This window comes from Genypterus blacodes, unplaced genomic scaffold, assembly GCF_046128005.1.
Source record: "Genypterus blacodes isolate CSIRO-AG114 ecotype Tasmania unplaced genomic scaffold, CSIRO-AGI_Gbla_v1 ptg000026l_1, whole genome shotgun sequence".
In the NCBI taxonomy this organism is placed as follows: domain Eukaryota; kingdom Metazoa; phylum Chordata; class Actinopteri; order Ophidiiformes; family Ophidiidae; genus Genypterus; species Genypterus blacodes.
The window spans coordinates 1319706-1342608 of record NW_027466839.1 but is presented as its reverse complement, the minus strand read 5'-3'; the positions used below and the strand labels follow the sequence as shown (position 1 = coordinate 1342608).

The window sequence follows — 22903 nt, the reverse complement described above, 5'->3', positions numbered from 1 at the left end:
TGATGGATACAGTCCCCGGCAACAAACACGTGACCTGTCTCCATCGCCGCCCATGGCACCACATTTAATCTAAATGTAGTCCTTGACAACAGGCGCAGCGTCCTCGCTCGCCTGTGCGGGACGTTTGCAGTTGTTGCGTGTTGCACAGACGATCAATCTAGTTTTTTATTCCCGAAAATTGACAGGTTACATATAGTGCGTTTGTCAAATTGCCATCTGTGTTGTTGTCATCATTAAAATGATTTCATTTGAGCAGAGGAATAATATATAATACTTATGATGATAATTGTCAGACGGGTCTCATAAGGAACCAAAATGACTTTCTTAGATCCTATTTCAGTGTTTTGTGATTTGCGAGCACTTTGAAGAACAATTAGCCTCAGACTAGTTTGTAGGAGCAAACATTTACTAATATTTAAAAGTCCTGCATTTGTGTTTTACCACTGAAAACATGTATTTGCACTGAGATGTACTAAAGTGTAAAAGTAGTCATTAGAGCAAAACAACAAGGATTCAAGGAAGGAAGGAAGGAAGAGACAAAAAGGCAGGACTGATAGGAAGGAAGATATTAAGGATGGAAAAAACCAAAAGATGAGAGAAGAATGTCTAACAAGAAGGATGTAAGGAAGGAAATGAAGGAAAAGGGAATGTGGAAAGAGGTTTGGAGTGAAAGAAGGAAGAAAAAAAGTGGGCCAGTGGGAAGAAAGGAAAGAAAGAATAGCAGCGGGAAAGGAATAAGAAAGAAAAGATGAGTCAAAATTAATTTCTTGAAATATAAAAGAAATGCACAAACGAAAACGAGGCAAGAAAAGGAGAAGGGAGGAGGAATATTTTGAGTTAATATGTCACGTTTATGGCCTAATATGAAGTAAAGATGAGCAGTATTTCTCTCTGGGATATAGCGGAGGAGTTGTCATATTTGTACTGCAGTATTGGAGCGTACCTTGTACTTACTTGGCTACGGGCAGTGACGCGCTCGAAAGTTGCCGAAGTTGTATGGAGGATGTGCAGGTGGGAGCCGGCCAATCCGGTGCCAGCTCTTCTCCGCTCGGCTCCTTTTCCTCCGGGGGGCAGAGCGCCGGCCTGCTGAGCGCACACATGAGCGGTCCACGGACGCAGACAGAGATCCCGACAGCTCTTAACCCCCCCCCTGCCGACATCTCATCCGTCTTGCCGTGTGTTGGCACTGTGAAGGGTAAACTGGGCTGATCTGCGGGACAGACAGGCGGGGAGGGCACAGGAGAGCAGCCTTTACCCAGAATCCCCCCCCACCCCCTGGAGCCGGGCCCCCACCGCCACCACCAACCACCCCCCCTCCAGACCAGCCCGCTCAGATTAGAGGAAATTTGTTCCACAATATTGTGGCCTCCTGCTTTCCAAGGCTGGGCCCGCACAGAAGGCAAGAGGCAGAGATTTGGGCGGTGGCCAAGCCTTTTCTTTGGGCTCCTCACTCGCGCCACATGTGCCGAGCGCGACTCCCCACTGATCCTGCCGAGCTTTATAGCCTCCCCGCCTGATGGAACAAATGCTAGATTTCAGAAAATAAACTTATCTCATTTGGATGACAACACATTCCCCCCCAGGTTATAATGTTGCACCATTTTGAGGAGGCAGGCAGGGTCAATTGTACATTTCCTGCGCAACCGGGGAGCCTTTTGCTGTGAAACCGCTCGTCTCGCCACATGCCTGACAGTGAATTTGGAACCGTTTGCCTTATTGACTCCTTTTTGGTATTCGGCGCCAGTATGGGGCTAAACAAAGGCTCTCACAACTACAGGAGTGAACTAGTCATCGTTTACCCTGCTCCTGTAGAAGAACACAGGGTTAATCATTGACCAATTATCTGCTGGAAATCTGGGAATCTCAACTAATCCACTACTGACCAGTCGACATAGAAAGTACTACAAATGCGCTGAAAATCACTGTTGAGTCTGTTCTCTGTCTGTCTCGGAGCGCCATTTCCTTTAGTGTGAAACGGGTTCGAGCCGTGAGAAAGGCTACTGTAGTGTCTCTCTCTCTCTCTCTCTCTCTCTCTCTCTCTCTCTCTCTCTCTTTCTCTCTCTCTCGCTCTCGCTCTCTCTCTCTCTTGCTGCAAGTCATCACACAGACAACTTAGATTGCAACCTTGCACCCGTTGGAAGACTAGACTATTTTTGTATCTTCCACATCTTGCATTTTCTGTCAGTCAGCATATTTTTGGAGCATTTGCATACCTGATCTTTAACTCGTCTAAGCCCTAAACACACACGTTTGCTTTTTCTGAAAATTCCCACAAAGAAATTTCCCATCAGCTCACATTTTTCGGTGTGTGTGTGTGTGTGTGTGTGAGAATAAAAGCACTGACTTGTTTTATAATAGGTATGTTTCAATCCATTACATCAGCCAGAGCTTTTCTTTTTTTTTCTTTTTCCCCTTCTTTCTTTCTTTCCCAGAGTGGAGGATGTGCGACATGATTGATGACCTCAGTAGATTATCCTCAATACAAAAGCCATCATTGAACAGCAGGGCTGCCATTGTGTGTGGGATGTCTCCCATTGATTTAAGTAGTATATTTTGATGATCTATAAAGAGGCCAGCTGGAGAGAAAATTGTTTGCACTCAGACATTTAGTGTCTATAAGCATCACACTCATGATTAGAACATGATTATCACTCTTTGAAGTCTTTTATGTTTTTTTTTTCCTCCCTTCTTCCCTGGAACAAGTTTCTACTTACATCCTTGTACGCAGTGAATTGGATATAATCAAGAGAATTAAGCCAAGTTAATTAGGTTTGAACACAACAAAGCAAAGTTGACACAGTTGATGAGTGCCTCCTTGTTTATTTGAGTTAATATTTGCTATGTGTTCGTTGTAAAAAGGAAACGACGACTCGACAATAATTATCTTTACGAAGGTGCCAAACTAACGCGCGAGATGTGTTTAATGCGTGACCAACCAATCACGGTTGATTGAAGTTTGTAATTGAAATTGTAATTGAAATGTAGATAGATCAGGGGGTCTTTATCAAAGGTGTAATCATGTCCTGAGTAAATAAGAGTATCAATTTTAACTGAGGACAAACACAACATTGCAAATACAAGTGCTGTATTCAAACGTATGGAAAAGTATTAAATGGACTAAGTATCTAAAGTAAATTAAAAGTAAATGTATTTATTATGAAATGATTAGGTATGGAGTGTGTGTAAGGTGTGTGTGTGTGTGTGCATATGATCATTTGACTTCCTGCTGTTTGAAGGACTTCTCGGACTTCGTTTAGTGAAGAATTGTTAATATTGATCTGATCCGTGTTCTCTCACTGTCGAGGTGTCAACTGTCCAATCCAGTTTCTAGTCAAATCACTAAAGACAAATCAAGACCAATAATCTTGGACGCATCTCATAATCCAGTCCATTTTGAGCTTGTTGAGGGAATTTCAATGCGAAATCATGGTAAAATAAGTTGTCATGGAGACTTTTCTTGGAATTGTCTTTTTGCAGTGTGGCAGTGGAAAACGTAGTAAAGCAGCAGTGTGTCCGTGTGATCAGTGTGTACTCTCTCCAGTCCTCCCATTCATTCTTAAATGACTCTCTAATAGACCTCTTCTGTCCACGGTGGACCTATTAACTACAGATTTGTTTTCATCTCACTGACAAGCCAAGAGAGGAGCATAATATCCACCCAAAAGAGCAATGAAACAAAAAATGTGAATAAAAAGACTTGGGGATATCATCCCATACATATTAATTCTCTCCAGAGCCTTTCGTCGGCCCGTCCCCTGGCTGAGAACTAGAATGTCTTAATTGCTTAATCACTTAGCCTTGCGCTTCCCAGCAATCAAGTGGCTTCCATTTAATTCAAGTGCCACAAGATGGGGGGAGAAACTGGCCTCTCCCCCTGGCCCTGGAGCATAATAGACAGTGGAGAGTGAGGCTACACCCTCCAAATTGGAAAACACTGGGCCATAGATTAACAGACATGAACGCCATTAGCCTGGCGATGAGGAAATCATTTTCCCCTCAGGTGTTTTGGAAGGAGGAAGACACAGGAAGATGGTCACAGTGCGGCCGCGTCGTCTCTGAACGGTCCTCATCTCTGTGGCTGACCCTGTTCAATATTCAAGAACCAACACCTCTGCAGAGACGGGGAGCACGTTTATTCTAAGTACAATGCTTAGATGGGCAGAGTGTTTCTATTTAGATTCATACTGCGTTGCACAGGGACAGATGTAGTTTCTAGTTCAGGTTTGTTGTGCTATAAATTGCTCGTTTGTGTGTAAAAATCAGTTATTGTTTGGCACAACTTCAAGTCTTAAACAAGTCATATTATGCTCTTTTCCAAATGCATTCCCTTTTTAATATTGCCTACCTTCCATATAAACTAAAGAATTTGAAACAGTATATATATAATGTTGGTTTGGGGAGAGGTATCAAGTCAAAGGTGCTTCTTTAGTTCAACAGCACAACACATTAGAGACATTATCTTAAGAGAGGCACAGAGAAAAGGGGTTAGACATTTTCTCCCTTTTGAACGTGACCTGAAAGCAAGAGCATGTCTGGAATCTGATCTGGATTTGATCTTGAATTTTTATGATTTCGTTTCATAATTTTAAAGATTTTGCTTCCAACATTACAGATGATGAGGATGATCAAACTGTCCAATGAGGATTTAATTAGAATTGATGCATTAGCACAAACCTCTTTGGATGTAGTACAAGTACAATTTTAGAATGCAAGACTTCAATTAAGCATTTGAATGAGTTTCTAGGAATGTTGTTATTGCAAATGTAAGTTTTGTAAAGTAAACACCACTCATCCAGAAGTGAACAACAGCGTCTCTCCTTTCCACTTATCATTGTACCGGCTCAGTTTAACAGAGTCAGGTTTATAGCACTACTATATTTGAATTTAATAGGAAACCTCTCTGTGATGCATGTTTCATGGCAACAGCCTGATGTGTAGATGTTTTATGATAATAAAACCGAAAAACATCTGCAGATGTGAGATTGTTCACTGATCTTGATCAGCAAAGGCTGTTCTCTTCCTCCTCCAGTGCTCAGCATGGAGGTGAATGACAGCTGCATGAAATAAAAATCCCTCATCGCAGCGATCTTGATTTTTATTTTTTAATGTGGTAATTGAGCATGAATTCTTTCTTTGTGCGCAGCAGTTTAAAGTCGTACCTCCTCCCAGGCTAAAGCAGCATTTTGTGAGTCCTACGGCCCCCCGAGCCCCCACAAAACTCTTCCTCCACCTGCCTCAGGTTAATCAGGTGTAATTTAAAATCCAAAATTCCTGACAGTACATTTTGCTGATGCTATTGCCTGCATGTTCTGCATGGCTGTTTGGATCAAAGACTGGTTATCTCTTCTATTGAGCTGTTCTAACCTCTGTCCGCTCTCATTAACGGCCGGGTGCTGTGGATTTCCCAGGCAATCACGACTAACGCTCCTGGACAGGTATAGACTACGACACTTTAACGAGTGAAAATGCAAAGCCAAGGAGAACATTAAATCAGAGCGAATGAGAAGAACACAACCCCGCCTGCACTGGATGACTCAGAACAAATACAAAGTAAAGTGCTAGCAGTATTTTATGCACTGCACTGAAGAATCTCCTTTATAATATTTGTACTTCCTTGTAATGTGCTGAGCGACCTATGTAAAGGCTTATGGTGCTGTAGAGAGTGCTTGCAAAGTCGGATTGAAAACTCCGGGCCCCCGGAATCACACTTCTGTGTGCGGCCCTGTCGCTTTAAGAGCTCCCGGAGACGAGCGAGCGCCCTTTACACCCGGCTGCTCTCCTCTGCACTCTCCCAGTATGTAAAATGAACAGAAGGAAACAAAGCTGAACAATAGGTTAACGTCCGTTTGCCTTTTAACATGGGAGCGTTTAGAAGTTTGTTGGTGGGGTCGGAATAACAGCACTTTGTAGTATCGCCTTTACTTTTCAACTTTTGCGTTACTTATTCAGATGTTTAAATGCTACAGTACAAACGTCACACACGTCGTTTAGTGTAAGTTTTATGTTTTTGTCGTGGACGTCCTATACTTATAAATGTTGCATAATTGTAATAACTCTAAAACAAAAGCAAGTATTTAACATAGTTCTGTAAGACACAAATATTTTGCAGCAATTGTTTCCAGGATAGGCACATTTATTTAATGCACAAATACATAAAAGTAATCAAATGTAAAAGTACTGCAACTAGTGACATGCAGCATTATCGCATCACAATCAATATTTTTGTGCACAATTTTCCACATAAAAATGTCTGAAATGCTAAATTCAGTCGGAGTCAATACAGGTGTTGACATTTTTGAAAGAAACGCAGCCCGACCTGTATGATCCAGCTTTTGGAAAACCTCCTGTTTTTAGTTTGTCTGTTTCCTGCACCAATGCAGTGCGATGGGTCACCTTGCCTTAAAGAATTTCATTAGTTTTGTGTCCCGTGATGCTCTAAATGTTCTTTCGGAGTTTCACAGACTTCACAGACTAATAAATTTTCATAAATCCTGTGGGAAACACTTAATACTTGTAATTAGTTTACATAAAAACACCTTTCAAACACCCAAACCCCTCATCTTGCCTGCAGCCCTGATGCGAGTACCCTCATGAATCTGGGTTATGCATGGTATTCTGGGTAAACCGGGGGTGTTTCGGAGGGGCGAGGTGCAAGGTGAGGGTAGATCAGAGAGTTTCGATGCTGAGACGCGCCAGCTGTGTTTATAGATTCCCACTGCACCTGCTGGGGTTACACAGCAAGTGCACTGGGGGATTAAGCACCGGGGCACTGGGGCACTGGGAGAAGTAGAACAAGGAACAACAGATTTAAGTTAAGGAAGCATGTCAACACCTCCCTGGTGTCTCTCTTTAAGATATTCATTGTTGTTCGTTGCTACGTAGGGCTTGAAACTCGTGTTTGCTGCTTTTTTTTTTTTCTTTTCTGTTAATCTGTTAAGTGTACTGAGCTGAAGAGGAGCAGTGCCTCATTGTTCATACAGCAACACAGGGAAAGTTGATCTTAGGAGAATAATCAGTATGTGCACTATTGTAGCAAACAATTTCCACACTAACTTGTCTTGATTTGTTGGTTTTTGGTCTATTTTTGAGTTTATTTCAAGAATCTGACCAATCAGAGGAATTCTCCGTCTCTTATTGAGTCTCGAAAGTGCAACTATCCCAAAACTCCAGTATGAATCCATTTGTTTCAGGCTTCTTCTAGAAATGAGCGTAATGAGAGTGGACGTTTTAGGGACTTGGTTGGCCTTTGCCAGTGTGGTGCCGGTCAAGACCAGGTCACATGATTCGTGTCGCGCATGGTAAAGGTCTCGTAGCTTAAAGTCTTCATAAATAAGCTATACTGCAGTTTAGACATTTTTAGCTTTGCTCAAACATCTGTCACTCACCCACACACACTTGAAAGTCTTCTGGAGCAGATGGTGCTGTGTGCTCAATAAATAGGATCACCTGACTGGATCCTCAAAACAAGTGTGTTAACAGTTCTTTCTTTGTGTAAGCAATAACAAGTGACAGAGAATGGATTGTGGAACAAAAACGAAGAAAAAAAGTCATCTCCCAGCTAACAATGCCAGAAGTAATTTAAAGGACCCGAAGTGACCACGGCTCAATGTGTGTATGCGTGCACCTGTTTATTCACCAAAAAAAAAGAAGCTAATGCAGAAAAAGAGATGTGGAGCTTTGGTTTAATTATTGAGGGATGGCTTCGACTGTGCATCATCATTAGTTTGACTAAACAGCGCCGGCCAGTGACTCAAGTAGTGGTAAATGGCACAATTAACAGGCTGAGCAAGGAGAGGTATATTCAATTTGAAAGCCTTCTTTCTTAATCCATCTCCTGTGATCAGGAGAAATGCTGAGCTATGGGCTTTTACGCTCAATCACATTAATCAGGTTAATTCCAAGTAAAATGTCAACATTGTAATCAAGAACTAGCACACTCTGGCAAAACATGAATGTAAATGACGCTGGCCAACGGCTCCCGTCCACCCGATCTCCATCTTCATTTGGGTTCGTGTCGTCTCCTCGCTTAACATTCAAGAGAAGTGATCATCTCCATTCCTCCGCATTGCTAAATGGGTGAAAGTTGCCAGTATCAAGGAACAAAATCGGCCAAATGGATGAAACGAAAAAGGATTTAGCAGGATTTGTCGGCAGTACCAGTGTAAGCATGTTTACCCTTATATAGGATTTGTCTTTTAATTCATCTTATTCTATAAAAAATAATAATATGGTAAACACTTTCATTAGCAGGCATTGGAACTCAACCGTAAAAACGACAATAAGGTCTCACTACTATCGTCCTACCCCCGCAATCTGCTTTCATCTGTCATCGGGATACAAACACAACCAAATTCTATGATTCTACAAAAAAATCATGTACAGGGAGACTAAAATATAACTATGTACAGACTAAAATGTGAAAATGATTACATGAGAAGCACAGACTCTCGCAGTGCTTGTAAATGGTGTGTGTGTGTGTGTGTGTGTGTGTGTGTGTGTGTGTGTGTGTGTGTGTGTGTGTGTGTGTGTGTGTGTGTGTGTGTGTATAAACACAGCGTTTGTGGTGAATGGCTGGTGCAGAGCTGCTCTCCCCGGCAGCCCTGAGCCTGAGTGAGCCAGGGAATAAGTAAATGAATAAATAGGCTGATGTTGAATTTTCCCCTCACTTGCCTCCACTGACACAAATAGGATCTACAGTAATTTATAATGCTGTTAGAGAGGCGGCTCTCTCTCTAACTGAGGTGTCTGTCACCTTGCATGCAGGAGGCCCCGCCAGTGCCAGAGTGGGAGACCTGCAGCACTCTGACATCCTGCTTTACTATTCCACACACACGGCCCAAAGGCTAAGTGACATCAAGCCTCATTATTGTCATCACATGCCACATTTGTAACTGGTTAGCGAGCAAATTGTGATAAAATAGGCTGATGCCCCTTCTGAGCGTCTCTGGCTACACAAGCTGGACTTTCCACTGGGTTGGTGTGAAGGAATGAGGGGGGAGAATCCTGCTTTTTGTGGGTGATATTCAGGCATTCTCACCAGTTTCATTTGTCCTTTTATTCCTGTATTTCATTGAATACACCTCATTAATCCATTTTAAATGCAAACGAATCCCCTTTGTGTTCATCCTAACCTCTTAAACTGTTAATGTTCCCTTTTAGGTTTGTTTAAAAATCCCAAACTGTACATTATAGCCACCAGTTGTGAGTGAGTGACGCCCAAGTCGCCACGTTTCCATGGCTGCACATTATACACACTCCCTCAAAATTCAGCATGTAACTTTCAACAATATAACCTAATTTGTCTGTCACTGCAATGTTACACTGCAAAAACAAGCATTTAAGGAAGTCTCACAATGTTAAAATCGCAAAATAATTCGGACCAATCGGATGAATTCTTTACAGGTCATTGTAACTTAGTTTGTTCCGGAATGTTCTGTATCTTAAAGAGACAGAACGAGGCCTTCTCTTGCACCGCCAGCACCTCCAATATGGAATTTTAGCATTTCAGACGTCAGTAGTTCTGTTTTAAGGCACTTACTGAAATTATCTGAATTAAGGAACCTAATCTGTACCCTTAAGTCATTTGTATTGCTTGTCTTTTAAGGGAAACACGTAAAAATGGCTTCCTTTTACACTTGTTCTAACATTGGGTGGTGTTTTTGTAGTGGAATCATTTGCTTGCTCGTAGTGGAGGATTCCTCGCGGTGAGACCCGGGCTCTCTCCCCCCCCCCCCCGCTATCGCTCCTTCCCAGGAACCAGGCGGGGATCTGGAATGAGCATTATCAGCAGAAGATGACAAGAAAAACTAGGAGTCCATTGGATCTATAATGCGGCGCAATTCTAAATGACACCAGAGGCTGTGCGATGTCTGATAGAGCGCCGAGACGACCATTTATATGCATAGTATTTCGAAATGCATGAATTCTTCCTCCCTTGCACGTGTTCATATTGCCGCTGCCGCTAAGTTACACACTTTTAATTCACAAGCAGAAATAATGAGGAGGAAAATCTCTTGCTTGCATCAACCCTCAAATTGGCAAAATGAAAATCTGTCTTAAACAAAGGAAAGACCCCCATGGCGTCTGGGTCTACAGTTTCTGTCACATATATTCCTTGGAGGTTTCATGTGACAAAGCACAGAAAGTTGCTTTGTCCCTCCTCTTGTCACGTTACACCCCTTACCCAGAGTTTTTTTTTTTTCTCCCCTTCCTGTTGTCTGGCTGTCTGTGCTGTCAGCCCATAGCCTGGCACCTGCTCTCATGTTCCTAATTAGTCTCATTTAATTAATTATATACCGCAGCGCATCTCCTTATTCCCGGCTTCCTCCAGATCCGCCGCTTTTGTTTTTTCGGGGCGCTTGCAGTGACGAGCGGCTCCCTGTAGGTGCGTCTCCTCCGCCAGGGTGCTGTGACTGCCGATGCCAGTTTTGGATCACCGGCTTTCTTACAGGGTGGTTGTTTTTCAGGTCGTGACCCCCCATGATGTACAACTATTTAAAGCAAGTCGTGGGGGCCCCGTCAATCATTTCACACTCGCTTCGTGCCGTCGCCGTACTTTTTCTTTAATTTCACAAAAGTGCCTCGGAGGTGGTTTTGTTGTCGTGTTTGTCCTTTTTAGTTGCGTTTGTTGATCTTGTAAGGAATACCTGACAGCGTCCGCGGCTTCCCAGCTGCTACTTCATCCTCCTGTTACACCCGGGATGCATAATGTGCTAAAGAAAAGGTTCCATCAAATATTTACCGCCTGATCAACACAACACAATAGGGAAAGATCAAACCTGTGACCAAATAGGTCAGCCACACACTCATTGAGTTTCCAGCAGAGAAAGCGGTACAGTGTCACCCCCGGTGAACACGGCACTTACACCAGCGAGTTTGTGTATTGTTACGAACTCCAGAAGCCTCTTACTTGCTTCTGGAGTGGCAAAGTTAGCCTGCCGACATCTATTTGAGATTTCACAACTTGTCTTTCTCTTGTCAGTACGTTGAATCTTAAGTTCTATCCTAAATAAAGCAATGTATCGATTGTAAACACACACAATAGTAACAATCAGATTAAGCAACAAGTCATGTTTATTAGGGGAGGAATGGAATCCTATTATATGCCTCAAAAACAAGAGTATATTACTGAATAACTAATTAATTCCTCTTTGCGAACTTGAAATTTTGGTGCGTTATCTCAGCAGTGAATCGTTTTGTTGATCGTGTGTTTGATCATCCATACACAATCCTGGGCCTGGACACGCCCACCTACTGGCCAATTTAGCAACTCTTTTGACCGAAGGCAGCAGCATCAAATTTTTTGTCTCTGTGTCAGAAACTCTGCTGTGACCCTCGTCTATAAATCCGGCAAAGATGGATGACAGGTTGACAACTTCTTTTTTTTTTTTTGCCTGCGTCGTATTTTCCTGTTTGTTGTATCGGCGTGTTTCACCAGGCATTCATCACACAATCTGACACACACTTGGATGTCGCACAGTTTGACACAGCGATGCAACAGTGAGACACGGCGTGAACTTCACTGTTGTTATGCTTTAATTAGGATAATATATTGAGGTTAAGGTGTAAAGGAAAGTAAAATATATACAACTAGCACATAATACAATGATTTTTGACAGTTTATCCCCTTAAATTGGAAGTGTTTGTGCTGTCGCCTCATGCAGTCTGCGTCGCTCACACTCTCAGCTTTGAAATTATATATTTTTCCAAACACTCTTGACCTTATTGTTTCTCTCAGCTTGCCAGTCGAAGTCCCTCCTATTTTTGAAGTTAATGTCCCTTAACTACTTAACCACATGACCTATGAACTCCTGCCCTTACGCTGATTTTAAAACAAAGAAAGCTAAATAAATACTTAATAATAATATTTCTCTTAAAAAGGTTTCTACTCTTTAAGGGCCGTTGTTTGTCGACACTTACTGAGATCATTTGCCTTTCCTTTTGTAAGTTGATCATTTTATCAGTCTTAAGTTTTGGTAATGAGGTGTTTGGGGGTCGGACTCTGCGGTAACGCTTGAGTGTGGAAATTTAAATATGCTAATCAGACAAGCAAAATATTTATCTGTTGCCTCTGAATCATTACACATCCTCCTGCGCTCATTTGGGTTCGGGATTGTAAAGGACCTGTTTACGGAGAGGAAATGACAAGAAGTCGAGTTGACAGGCCTGGAGTGAGACAGTTAAATGCCCCTTGCTGCTCTGGATAATTAATAAATAAAGTACCAGGGGAGTCCTGTCATGGCTTCCTCTATGACAGGGGCTGTCTCCAGTGCGCTAAAGCATTAAATGACCAATTCCTGTCAGGCTAACTTCCACTGCACTCCCTTGGCACCCTCTCTCTCTCTTTCTCTTCTCTCCCTCTCCCCTCCTCTCGCTCTCGCTCTCTCCCCATCTCCCATACGCCCTCTCTCTCTCCCTCTCTCGTTCGTCCAAAGAGAGCTACTTTGCACTCTTTGCTCTGAGTTTTTCCGCGACTGATGGCTCTAGTTCATTTCTGCTGAATTAATTGGTCCCTGAATGAATTCTGTTGACAGGGCAATTCATCATGTGTTTGGCCTGACAGTGACTGGGGTGTTGGGAGTGTGGGGGTGAGGGGGGGAGCGCTAGGAGAAGCTGGGGTTAGGGGGGAAGGATGGGGGTTGATGATTCTGCCCTCTCTCCGCTACCCACTTTCTATTATTCCTTTTTCTGCTGACGTCCCTAACAGGAGTAGCCAGAGTAGCCAGAATAGCCTGTATCACCTTCACAGAAACGTGTGTGTGTGTGTGTATACTGTATATGTGAGATAATATATGTACGTACATGTAAAGGAACAAGGAGTATTCTGAGATATGGACATTTAAATTGTACATACATTTCAAAACACATCAGTATTCGTCAAAGTAAGTCAGTCCAAACATGAAACAATATTAATGTTTATGTTATGGTGGAGAATTGGTATCACAGCAACAGAAATGAGTGAAATGTGAGTTGTTTATATGTGTACATCGAAATGAGTCATGAAAATAACATATATTGGTGTTTCTGTATGTTCTGATATACAATACATGGCTCAGATGATGTCATATCCCACATATTTAAAGAGGATATACAACTTGTACATTGTCTTCAGTCCAACATGTACTATAATACTATTTGACATACTGTATATTTGCAATAATGGATATATTTGATGTAACCAAGCTATGCTGACATACTGAAGGATGTATAGGCAATATGTGGCATAGATTAATCACATATATTCACTCATGCCACCAGACATAATGTATTGTATGACATAACAAGTCAACGTATGAAAACATTCAGTACACACACAGCTGTGACATGTTATGTCCACATGACGGCCCCAGCATTTCCATATACAGGCAATGCCCATACTGTATATTCCGTATTTGTATGGTAAATATTCTATTTCTCTCTTCCCTCAGTCCCCTGGGCTGCAAACAAACATGGCCGGCGCTGACAGATCCGGCTGATTAGGGAGCTTCTTCTGTCTGCTTTGGAGGATTTCCCCATTACTGGCCAGTCAGGTAGCAAAAACCCCTGATCGCATCCCCAGACTGCCGGACCACCAGGCCCTGACACATGCACTAAGTGAGCTGCATTGCATTAGGGCTTTAATTGCATCATGTATCACACAATAGCCATTAGGGTAATTATTTACTGGTGAAGGGTAAATGAGGTTTGGCTCTGTGCCGGCCATGGCAACCCGCTGGCAGAAAAAACGCAGCCAGCCAGCGGCGTGGTTTGGCAGAGGCGTGGCTCTCACCTTCAATAGTCCAGCTCAACGCTTGTCGTCGTCGTGACTTCATTCTGACTGTGACGTGTCTTGTTGCGTCGAGACTCCCATCCACCGCCGCCTCACTCAGTTGCTCGATAGTGGGCACGTGTGCCACAGCCAACAGCCAGAGGGAAGAGTGTGCTGATTTTTATTTTCAACCATGAATATATTAGACCAGGTGTTGCTCAAAGTGTAGTCACTGATCAAACAGAAGTTAAATACGTTATATGCATTGTATTCTCCTCTAATCTCTAGTGTCTGTCCTCTGATTCAGGGCAGGAAGGACGCCAGCCTACATGCACATTGCACATAGGACGTCCATTTCCATGTCCACTCCACTGCAACTGAACTTCTTGGCTGGCGCAAACAGGAAGTAAAGGTAAGACACGTGTGCTATATGTTGAATCCATGCAGGACAAACCTTTGCTTATGAGTAGAATCCAGTGGCTGCCAGTAGACAGCAGGAAACATAGGAATGCAGACTTTCATGACACGAACTCCGCTATTTGCTCTCTTCCCTCAAACACACTTTCAGTCAAGCGGTGCACTGATTACGTCCAATCAATCAATGCTCACTCATTAGAAACCTCCCTTCAAGTATCTTCTGGATGGCCTCACACAGCAAGAGTCAAAAATTACCTCATAATTGCTGCTCAGGCATCATAACAAGCAAGGCTGCCCCACTGACACCGCCATACAAACAGGTCTAACACAGGAATTGATGGATACCGGTGAATCGTATTATATATTGCCGTATCCAATTAGATACAGCACATAAAGCAGCAGATCTATTTCCCGTTTCGTCCAACCAGGATCCAGATATGAAGATGTGAAATGCATTTTCATATTTCCTCAGCCCCCTGTCTCAGGGTGTCATTGCAAATGATAACATCCTGAGGATTTATTGTACATTTGACACGCCAGTAACCAAATTATAATTCAGTTGCTGTAGCATATTCATAGACGCACTGTACAATCACACGGAGAGCGTTCAGTCTGCGTATTAGTGTGTGTGGAGCAGCTCGAAAGGTCAACAGCTACATCTGACAAAAGAATTTAGAGTTATGCATGACGAGGAACATTGTATAACGCAGGACATCTTCCTATTATAATGCTGTTTTTACATGTGACTCTGCTCTGTGCTCCACTCCGGCCATGTGAAGCATCCAACAAAAGTGTATTTATAGTCAATAGTGCACTTTCTTTCAATTTCTCTTTCCTTCTTCTCCCTTCTGCTAGCAGGGAATAGCCCACTGATCCTCTTGTATCTCTTCTTTAGTATCTTTAAATCTGATTTGGGTGCAGGAATATCTGCTGAATACCAAAATACAGCCAAGGGGGTAAAGAGAATATTCAACCTTTATCAATATTGTCACATTTTAGATGTAAAAAGCATTTTGAGCTACAATAATACTGTAGTTTTCCATATGCATATCTGTTCTGCATAATTTGTCGGAAACACCCATAGTGTTTAATTTAAATGCACAACCTTGTGCATATAAAACTAATGATGCGTGGTGTTTGCTGCAGTGGGCAGATGTGTAACTTCTTCCAAATAAAACATTTGAAAATAACATTTGGATGTGATTTTAGTGTGTTTGAGCTATTAAGAAACTTAAATTGCTCTTTTATGATTTAATAATTCATGCATGTAAAGGATGGGCCGTAAACTTTCATATCTTTTTGAGGCTTGAGGATGTAACGTCTTGTTTTTTGGTCTTTTTCCCCTTTTTGGACGCAGTAATTCTGTAACCATAGCGATATGTTAACTCCTTCGACCCTTTTACAAACACATCTGTCACCATTGACCCTCGTGGAGATCAACCAAAAGAGTGAGGTGTGATAGACGTCTCAGAGGAGCAAACTGAATCCTGGGGAGCTGTGCACGTAGAATGTTGGGGTTTGAACATCTCACTAAGCATCATAGCTTCAATGAAGACCTGGAATAAACAATATGTACAGGGAGAGTCGTTAAAAGTTAAAGGAGGTCTATATATGAGGAAATGTCTGGCTTAAGCAATCACATTAGTAAAGTAGTGTAGCAGTATAACAACATTGCTTTTGTTTACATTCATCACAACTGCCGATATACATTTGATAAGAATTACTTTTGCTTTCAGTTAAGTTAAACATGTTTGCATCAACCACACCGTTACATGAGACAATCAGTGTCTTTCTAATTTTGTCACTTTTAAGGCGATCATATTAATTATTTACCCACAAATGAGTTTTGACGAGCACAAAAGTGACAGGCACAATATATGATGCCTCTGATTAGAGCCAATCATCATCATCCACTTCTGTCGCACATACAGCAAATATATATATATATATATTTATATTCCAGTGGATGTTGTTGTCATCTGGTGTGCTGCAGTTAAGAAGAAGCTTGATTGACAGATGCATCCAGGTTCACAGTTTATTGGTTTCGGGGAGAGAAACAGATATGCCAATTTAGACAGGAAAGTGACAAAAAAGTTTCCATCTAAATAGAATAATTCTACTTCTGGGAATTCTCAGCTGGGGAAAGAAAAGAGTCAAGTCTTGTTTTTTTCCTCCCCTCCTATAACAAGAGCTGTGAATGACAAACATATACCACAGTTAGAGGCTGACAGAACATCAGCTGTTGATGCTTCACAGGGGAGCCATGAAATAAACAACAGGCAGAGAAATTGAATTACAAAGCAAAAGGGCTCTCTCTCTCTCTCTCTCTCGCTCTCTCTCGCTCTCTCTCGCTCTCTCTCGCTCTGTGTTTTTCTCTCTGTCTCTCTCTATTTCTCTCTCTCTCCAAACATTTCAAATCATTTTTAGGAGAAATTACTCTTTTTCTGATGTTATAATTTTCAGGATTCTGTGGAAATTTCCAGTGGGTGATTGAAGACGAGTACAAGTTCAGTCTCTATGCCTTATCTACAATGATCAATAACAAATGATACTACCTATGGATTTGTGCAGGGTGATGATAATCGTGTTTGGGCTACTCTACTCTTGGCATTCCCCCAAAATAAGTGTGTTTAATGATTACAGCCACATGATTTAAGATGATGCCAATATCAATATTTGAAAGAAACTTTATGATGTCATCCAATATTTATTAAATGTAAAAACAAACAAATGGGAGACATGTGTGCTATTGCATAACAATCATGTTAATATTACATTTAATTCGATTTTTTGTTATTGATCCATGTTGATATTGGATTATATTGATTTCAGTATTTGAGATTTAGAAGTAATGGACTCTTATGTACACACAGGTCATAATCTAATCTTTTTGGCTTGGAAACTTGGAAAGGAACTATTGATAATTAATAATAATAATCATTTCCTTTTTCATCTCTGCCTACATATGTGGGTTGACTGAAATGTTCTCAGCCCAGCACAGAACGATCAAACTTCCAGGTTTTTGGTAGTTGTTTACTTTTCAACACAATCTTCTTCGAACTACTTTCTTGGCACACCCAAGAAAATTCTCCAAAGCTGAAATGATGTCATCATTTGAGTACAAGGTCAAATCTGCAATCATGTTCGCAGCCATGGTGACAACTGATATATTGTGCGTGCGGGTTCACTGTGTGTCCATCTTGTACCGCTCTTACAGCCTCGGGCCTCTTCGTAAATTACAACGACCGATATCAGATAAATGTAGTTTAAGTGTACAAACATGAATTGTATATACATATTGTAAATAAACAGCCTATGGGCTCACAACTTACCAGCCATTGTAAACACAGATGCGAATATATTCATGATAAATCAGCAACAGCAGAAATTGTTTGACTCGATATCATTTGGGCTCAGAAAAAAAAAAGTCATTTCTTTTATGGCTGCATGCTGGGCAACAAGCTCGGAGTCAAACTTGCTATTTTCACCACTAAAAAAGATGAAGAGAGTATTTGAGGTTGTATTGTACGATTCCATTTTCCACCAAGTGTCTGACATCATTTGAATTGTACATTATTATCATGGGCGCAACCAAAAGCCTTTACAAATGGCACCGAGCTAATCAGGACAGTGTCCACTTGTTGTAAATCAATAATGATATAACTAAGTCATCCAAGGCGGCAGCGGCGGAGGGATTAGAGAGGGGAAAAAGAGTGAAAATAAGCTCTAAGAGGGATTTCATGCATAAATCTCTCCCTGCAACTTGGCACAAATTGAATTCAGGCACACTGCTCGAAAAATTAATTCAGCTTTACAAAGCGGAGAGAGGTTAAACACTTTATGTGCTGCTCAGTGATCCAGATCCTGGAGAAAACATTCAGAGGCATTCTCACTGCAGCCCTATGTACCATGTGATCTTATACCTGGAAAGTAAATACATTTATCTCCAAACATTCTCATTAGGTGCCCGAATTCATTACATCGCCGGTGTTTCTCCCAACATTGTTTAGCCGACAGTGATCGTAAAAAAGAAGCAATTTGTCATCCCAACCACAATTTCTATTACTTTTATTTACGCGTAACTTCACTTAATTATGAAATGAATGAGCTAAGATAAAGCTTATGATACCATTTTAAGGAATCACTCCATCTTAAGGTGTTTCTTGATAACACTTTCTCCTCTTAAGGCTCACAATTAATGTTAAATAAGCACATAGGGACTTGCGTTTCTCAACAAGATAGATTGTGTGTAACCTATACTTTATACTATAAGTTAAGTACACATGTGCAGACACGTTGTTTTAAGTTTTGGTTGTACAATTAGCATGCAACACCTTCAAAAATAATGATGCAATGTTCACTTTTGTCTCCAGTGTAGTTAGAGGAATATGAAGTTGTCTCTATTACGTTCTGGTGCTGAGCAAGAATAATTTCTGTACCTCATATTGCCCTTTTGAAGGATTTAGGGTTTAATCCTCCACACTGGAGTAAAGCACACAAGTAGGTGAGCAACAGCATTTGCATAGCAGCTGTGTGTGCAAGCATATGCACGATTAAAAAGGAGTATTATCTGAGCCTTTAAAGTCTAGCAGCCGTATTCGTTCCATTTTATGATCCCATAAAGCTTTTGCCAACCTGATTCTGTTAACGTTTCAAATGTCGGAATTTCCCAAAGATGTTAGGACGTTTGGCAAATGAATCCCAAAATTTAGTCCGTGAGGTTTTGTTTTTTTTGAGTAACAAGATTTTAAGATTAAATGTATTGAAAATAAACACTTAGATATTGTAGCTTGCTCAAATTTGAACTAATCCCTGGTCACTTGCTGCGTACACAATACCTGCTCAATAGCGCTACCGGTGGGCCAAATCGCCACTGCGCCTCTTTTAAATTCAATGAAATTACCACAGACAAACACAACTCAGGCTTTGTTTTGCGTAAAAGATTTCAGACACTTTTATTATTGTACAAGTGAGACCAGTATAATGAAAGTGATAATACCGATGAACATGAAAGACATTTTTTTTACTGTATTTACAGAGAAGTGTCTTCACATCACACACAAAAATCCTTCTACAAATGAACAATTTGTAAATAAAACAACATTAAATAAAGTCCACCTACCTTTAGGTTTACAGCTGAGTATGCATATGATGACCATCTCTGCACTGCATAGAATTTATACATATACTTTCATCATGAACAATGTGAGTTTTCCTAATAATACTGCTGTCATGATGCATATACGCGGCCTGTAAATAAACATTAACAAGAACTAAGTCTTTGGCAAATGCAAAATACATTCACTTGACAGTTGTGGCATGACGGATGAAGAAACTCCAGCTTGGTATTAAAAGAAATGAGTCCATACTTGGCCTGAAACATGAGGAAGCTGATGATGGGGAGGGAAACGTGTTTAAGGCATTTTAGCTGAAATCTTTGCCCTGCTTTTTGCACAACTTTGACATTATTAGAGTCATCAGAATCGTCAGAATCATCATATCGACCGGACATCAAACTCGAGAAAATGGTGTTGGTTTGACTTGAGATGGCTGCTTAATCCATTTCTGTGGTTGAATGCCAAAGACTTAAGTCAACGTAAAAATGTATAGTGCACGTCAAGGCAGTAATATGACCAAATAACTGAATTACAGATTGATGACCAAAAAACTTGAATCGCAGCTGAAACTGCAAGTGCCTCTTCACACCAAAGTATTAATAGACATACAGTCACTTTCATGATACGCTGTGTAGCAAATCTGCATCATCATATTCTGCATAATCACGCTCCAGTGTTGCAAACCTCCAAATAGTGCAAAATTAACAAAAAGAAACTTTTTGCCTTGATGTGATCTCTTGTATCCCGAGAAATAAAAAAAAAAATCTTCAAACACTAGCCAAGCAGTCTGTAGTGTGGTAAGACGTCATTACGAATTATAAAAATGAAATAAAAAATTATTTTAAGAATATATTTACTAGTTCTTGAACTCTTGCAAATAGCAAGCCATGGTAATATAGTGTCATGGCTCCCTTTTGTTTTCAAATCGATGTTCCTTTATTTCATTTACTTCATTTTTACATCTTGATTGTGTATCACAGAGAACGTGTCCTAATCTTCTCATGGCATCGACGCAGTGGATTTAGTCATGCTGGATGTTTGGTCGGTTACTGTTCCAATGGACAAAACAACGTTAAACAGTCCTCTGTTGGTGCCGATCTGCTCCGATCAGCCGCTGTCACAGAGTGGCAGATGAATGAAAAAGGAAAAGCTGCTACATTTTAAGCTCAGGACCCCCTCCCACTCCCCCCCCCCCTCCCCAAAGAAAGGAAATGTACAGTATTGATCCATGACTGGATGAAATTGTGAGACCGCTAAAGGGGAAAATAAATTTCTGGGTATTTTAATGTTTTCTTTTTTTTTTCTTCCTTTTTTTTCCTTTTTATCGCCACAGTATTGGTGTGTGTGTGTGTAGTGTCTCTGATAGCGTGGTGAGCCTGGTAGATTTGGACGGGCGGCTTTTCAAAGTCATCTGGAGTCCTGAATGTGTTACTTTGCCGTCGCGTGACTCGGGAACATTTTATGCACAGTTGCTCAGTGTCCAGTGGACCGTGCCGTTCACACCGGGGCAATATGGAGGCTGAGGCCATGGTCCTGCAGGTTGATCTGGTTTCCATGGTAACTAGTGACGGTCATAGGCAGTGGCAGCAGTGGGAGGGGCGGAGCCTCTCGATGCGGCACTATAATAATAAGGGGAACCTGAAAGTTAACAGAAGAACGAGCCATTTGAAAAAACAACAAATACAATATTTCCTTTCATTTACCAAATTAACAACATTGACATATGATCTTCATCCAAATGTTTCCTGTTATGATCCATTCCACAAGTCACAAACATTGATTTTTGCATCCTAAACGAGTCATAATGCTTTTTAAAATGTCTATGTATTACTGAATTACGCTTAATGAACTATTTAAATAAATGAAATAAACACAAATATGACTATAAAATCTTAATATTTGCATAGTTGCATTACCTTTCATCAAACCAGTATTTTACAACAATATTGGGTTTAATACAGTATAGGTATAGCGGTAGTAGTAGTAGCCGCAGTACTGTCGCCATAGTAATAGCAGTAGCAGTAATAATAGTAAAAGTTAGATCTATTCTGTATTAATAGTGCAGTATATAGTGTAGGAGTAGTGGTTGTAGTAATGTTGATGAGTACTATTAAGGATTGTGCAGTAGTGGGAGCAGTTGTAATGTCACAGTAAACAGCGTGCAGTGGTAACCGTAGTAACACTGGTAGTATCTTTGCTGATGATTCCTAGTCTTCCCACTAAACATCCTGATCCTGTGTGACTCTGCCGGTACTCACTTAGTAACGCTGGGTTGCTGAATCGCCAGGCCTCGTTGTAGGTCGTGTACTGCGGATGGCTGTAGGGGTTCCCCGAAAATTCGCTCCCTGCAAAAACAAAACAACAAATCAATTAGCATTTGAATGCATCAAACCATTAGCGTCTCGCACGCCGCCATTCCTCCTCGTTCACACAGGACGCAATTTGAGGGCAAATGATAGTCATCTATGTGAGGCCAGCCAAGCAAGTAATTTATTTCTTTTTCATTTCACTTAAGTTATGCAACACTGAACAATACAGGATGTGACACTGAAGGCGGCTTCCCCTGTCCTATTTATGGATATCTACCCTTTCTTCATCCTTCAGTATATTCCAAACCGCTCTAATAAATACCCAGTCGTAATAAACAGACTCATGCATACATTTTTGATATACTCCAATAAATCCCGCAGCCCGTTCTTGGAGGAATTTTAACGTGTCCAATCGGATCCCTCTGGTCTGAGCTCTCTCTGTGCGTGTGTGTGTGTGTGTGTGTGTGTGTGCATCGGGATTTCATTGCTGGGGAAGTAACTTGGACCATGTCAGTGAGCACTGCTGTTGGTTCAACATGTTTCTCTCTTTTACGAGACAATAAAGGCTCGATTTTATATGAAGCTGCTGAGAAATGGCTTTGCTTTAACAGTGTTTTGCGCCTGTCACTAAATCTTAGCGCTTGTGTGTAGGATGAATGGGTTACAACAGAAAACCACAAGCCATGGGATTAAGGCCCTCATCTTCCGCTGTGTTGCCACATAAGAACAAATGGAAAGTAAAAGCGTGTTTGACTTGATGCCTTTCCACCCACACGATTTTACAATTTTATTAGTCCAACCCCAAAGTGTCTAGAAGTTACTGGTAAACTGGTCCTCCTCCTATTGAATTACGTTATGTGAAGAAGTATCAAATATCATCCGAGTCTCTATATTGTCTGTTGTTTCACTAGCAGAGGTTGAACGAAGTTAAAAACACTCAATCCTCTATTTATAGGCAACTGTGCAACATTTGACCAAGGAGATACAACATATATAGTGTTTATAATGAGATCTCTATATAGCTGTCATGCTTTCTCGAGGTTAAATTTATCAGGAGTTGCTCTGAAATGGCACAGGTCATCACATTTTAGCTGCAATTTGCAAAAATTGTTAATATGTTAAATTAAAGAACAAGCTGTCAACTAATCAGAATCAGTGTTCAGGAAATTAAAAGGCTCATTCAAAAGTATAAGAGCCACTGATTGGGGGAAAACAAAAAGATAAATCACTAGAATATTTGGAGATATGGGATTAAATGTTGTGAGAATAAGTTGTAATATTTTAAGCTGCTATGTTAAAAGCAGCAGAGTCGT

At 41.1% G+C, this 22903-nt stretch overlaps 1 protein-coding gene and 1 long non-coding RNA gene across 5 annotated transcripts in view; one reads left to right on the top strand and one right to left on the bottom strand.

Annotated features, from left to right (window-relative positions):
* LOC142993005 (uncharacterized) overlaps positions 1-22903 on the top strand; it is a 130804-nt gene that overhangs the window by 5467 nt on the left and 102434 nt on the right. The window contains exons 3-4 of the long non-coding RNA XR_012961096.1: positions 13428-13593; positions 14055-14159. This is a non-coding gene — a long non-coding RNA (uncharacterized LOC142993005). The remainder of the gene's footprint in view (positions 1-13427; positions 13594-14054; positions 14160-22903) is intronic.
* Positions 20779-22903, bottom strand: part of pax2b (paired box 2b) — a 29424-nt gene continuing 27299 nt past the window's right edge. For 2 of the 4 annotated variants that reach the window (XM_076143598.1, XM_076143595.1), the window contains 2 exons: positions 21540-21626; positions 20779-20900 (listed from right to left, as the gene is read on the bottom strand). In XM_076143598.1, the coding sequence (XP_075999713.1) occupies positions 20779-20900; positions 21540-21626 (209 nt within the window). Of the gene's footprint in view, positions 20920-21539; positions 21627-22903 lie in introns of all 4 variants that reach the window. The other 2 variants (XM_076143597.1, XM_076143596.1) reach the window with 1 other exon arrangement.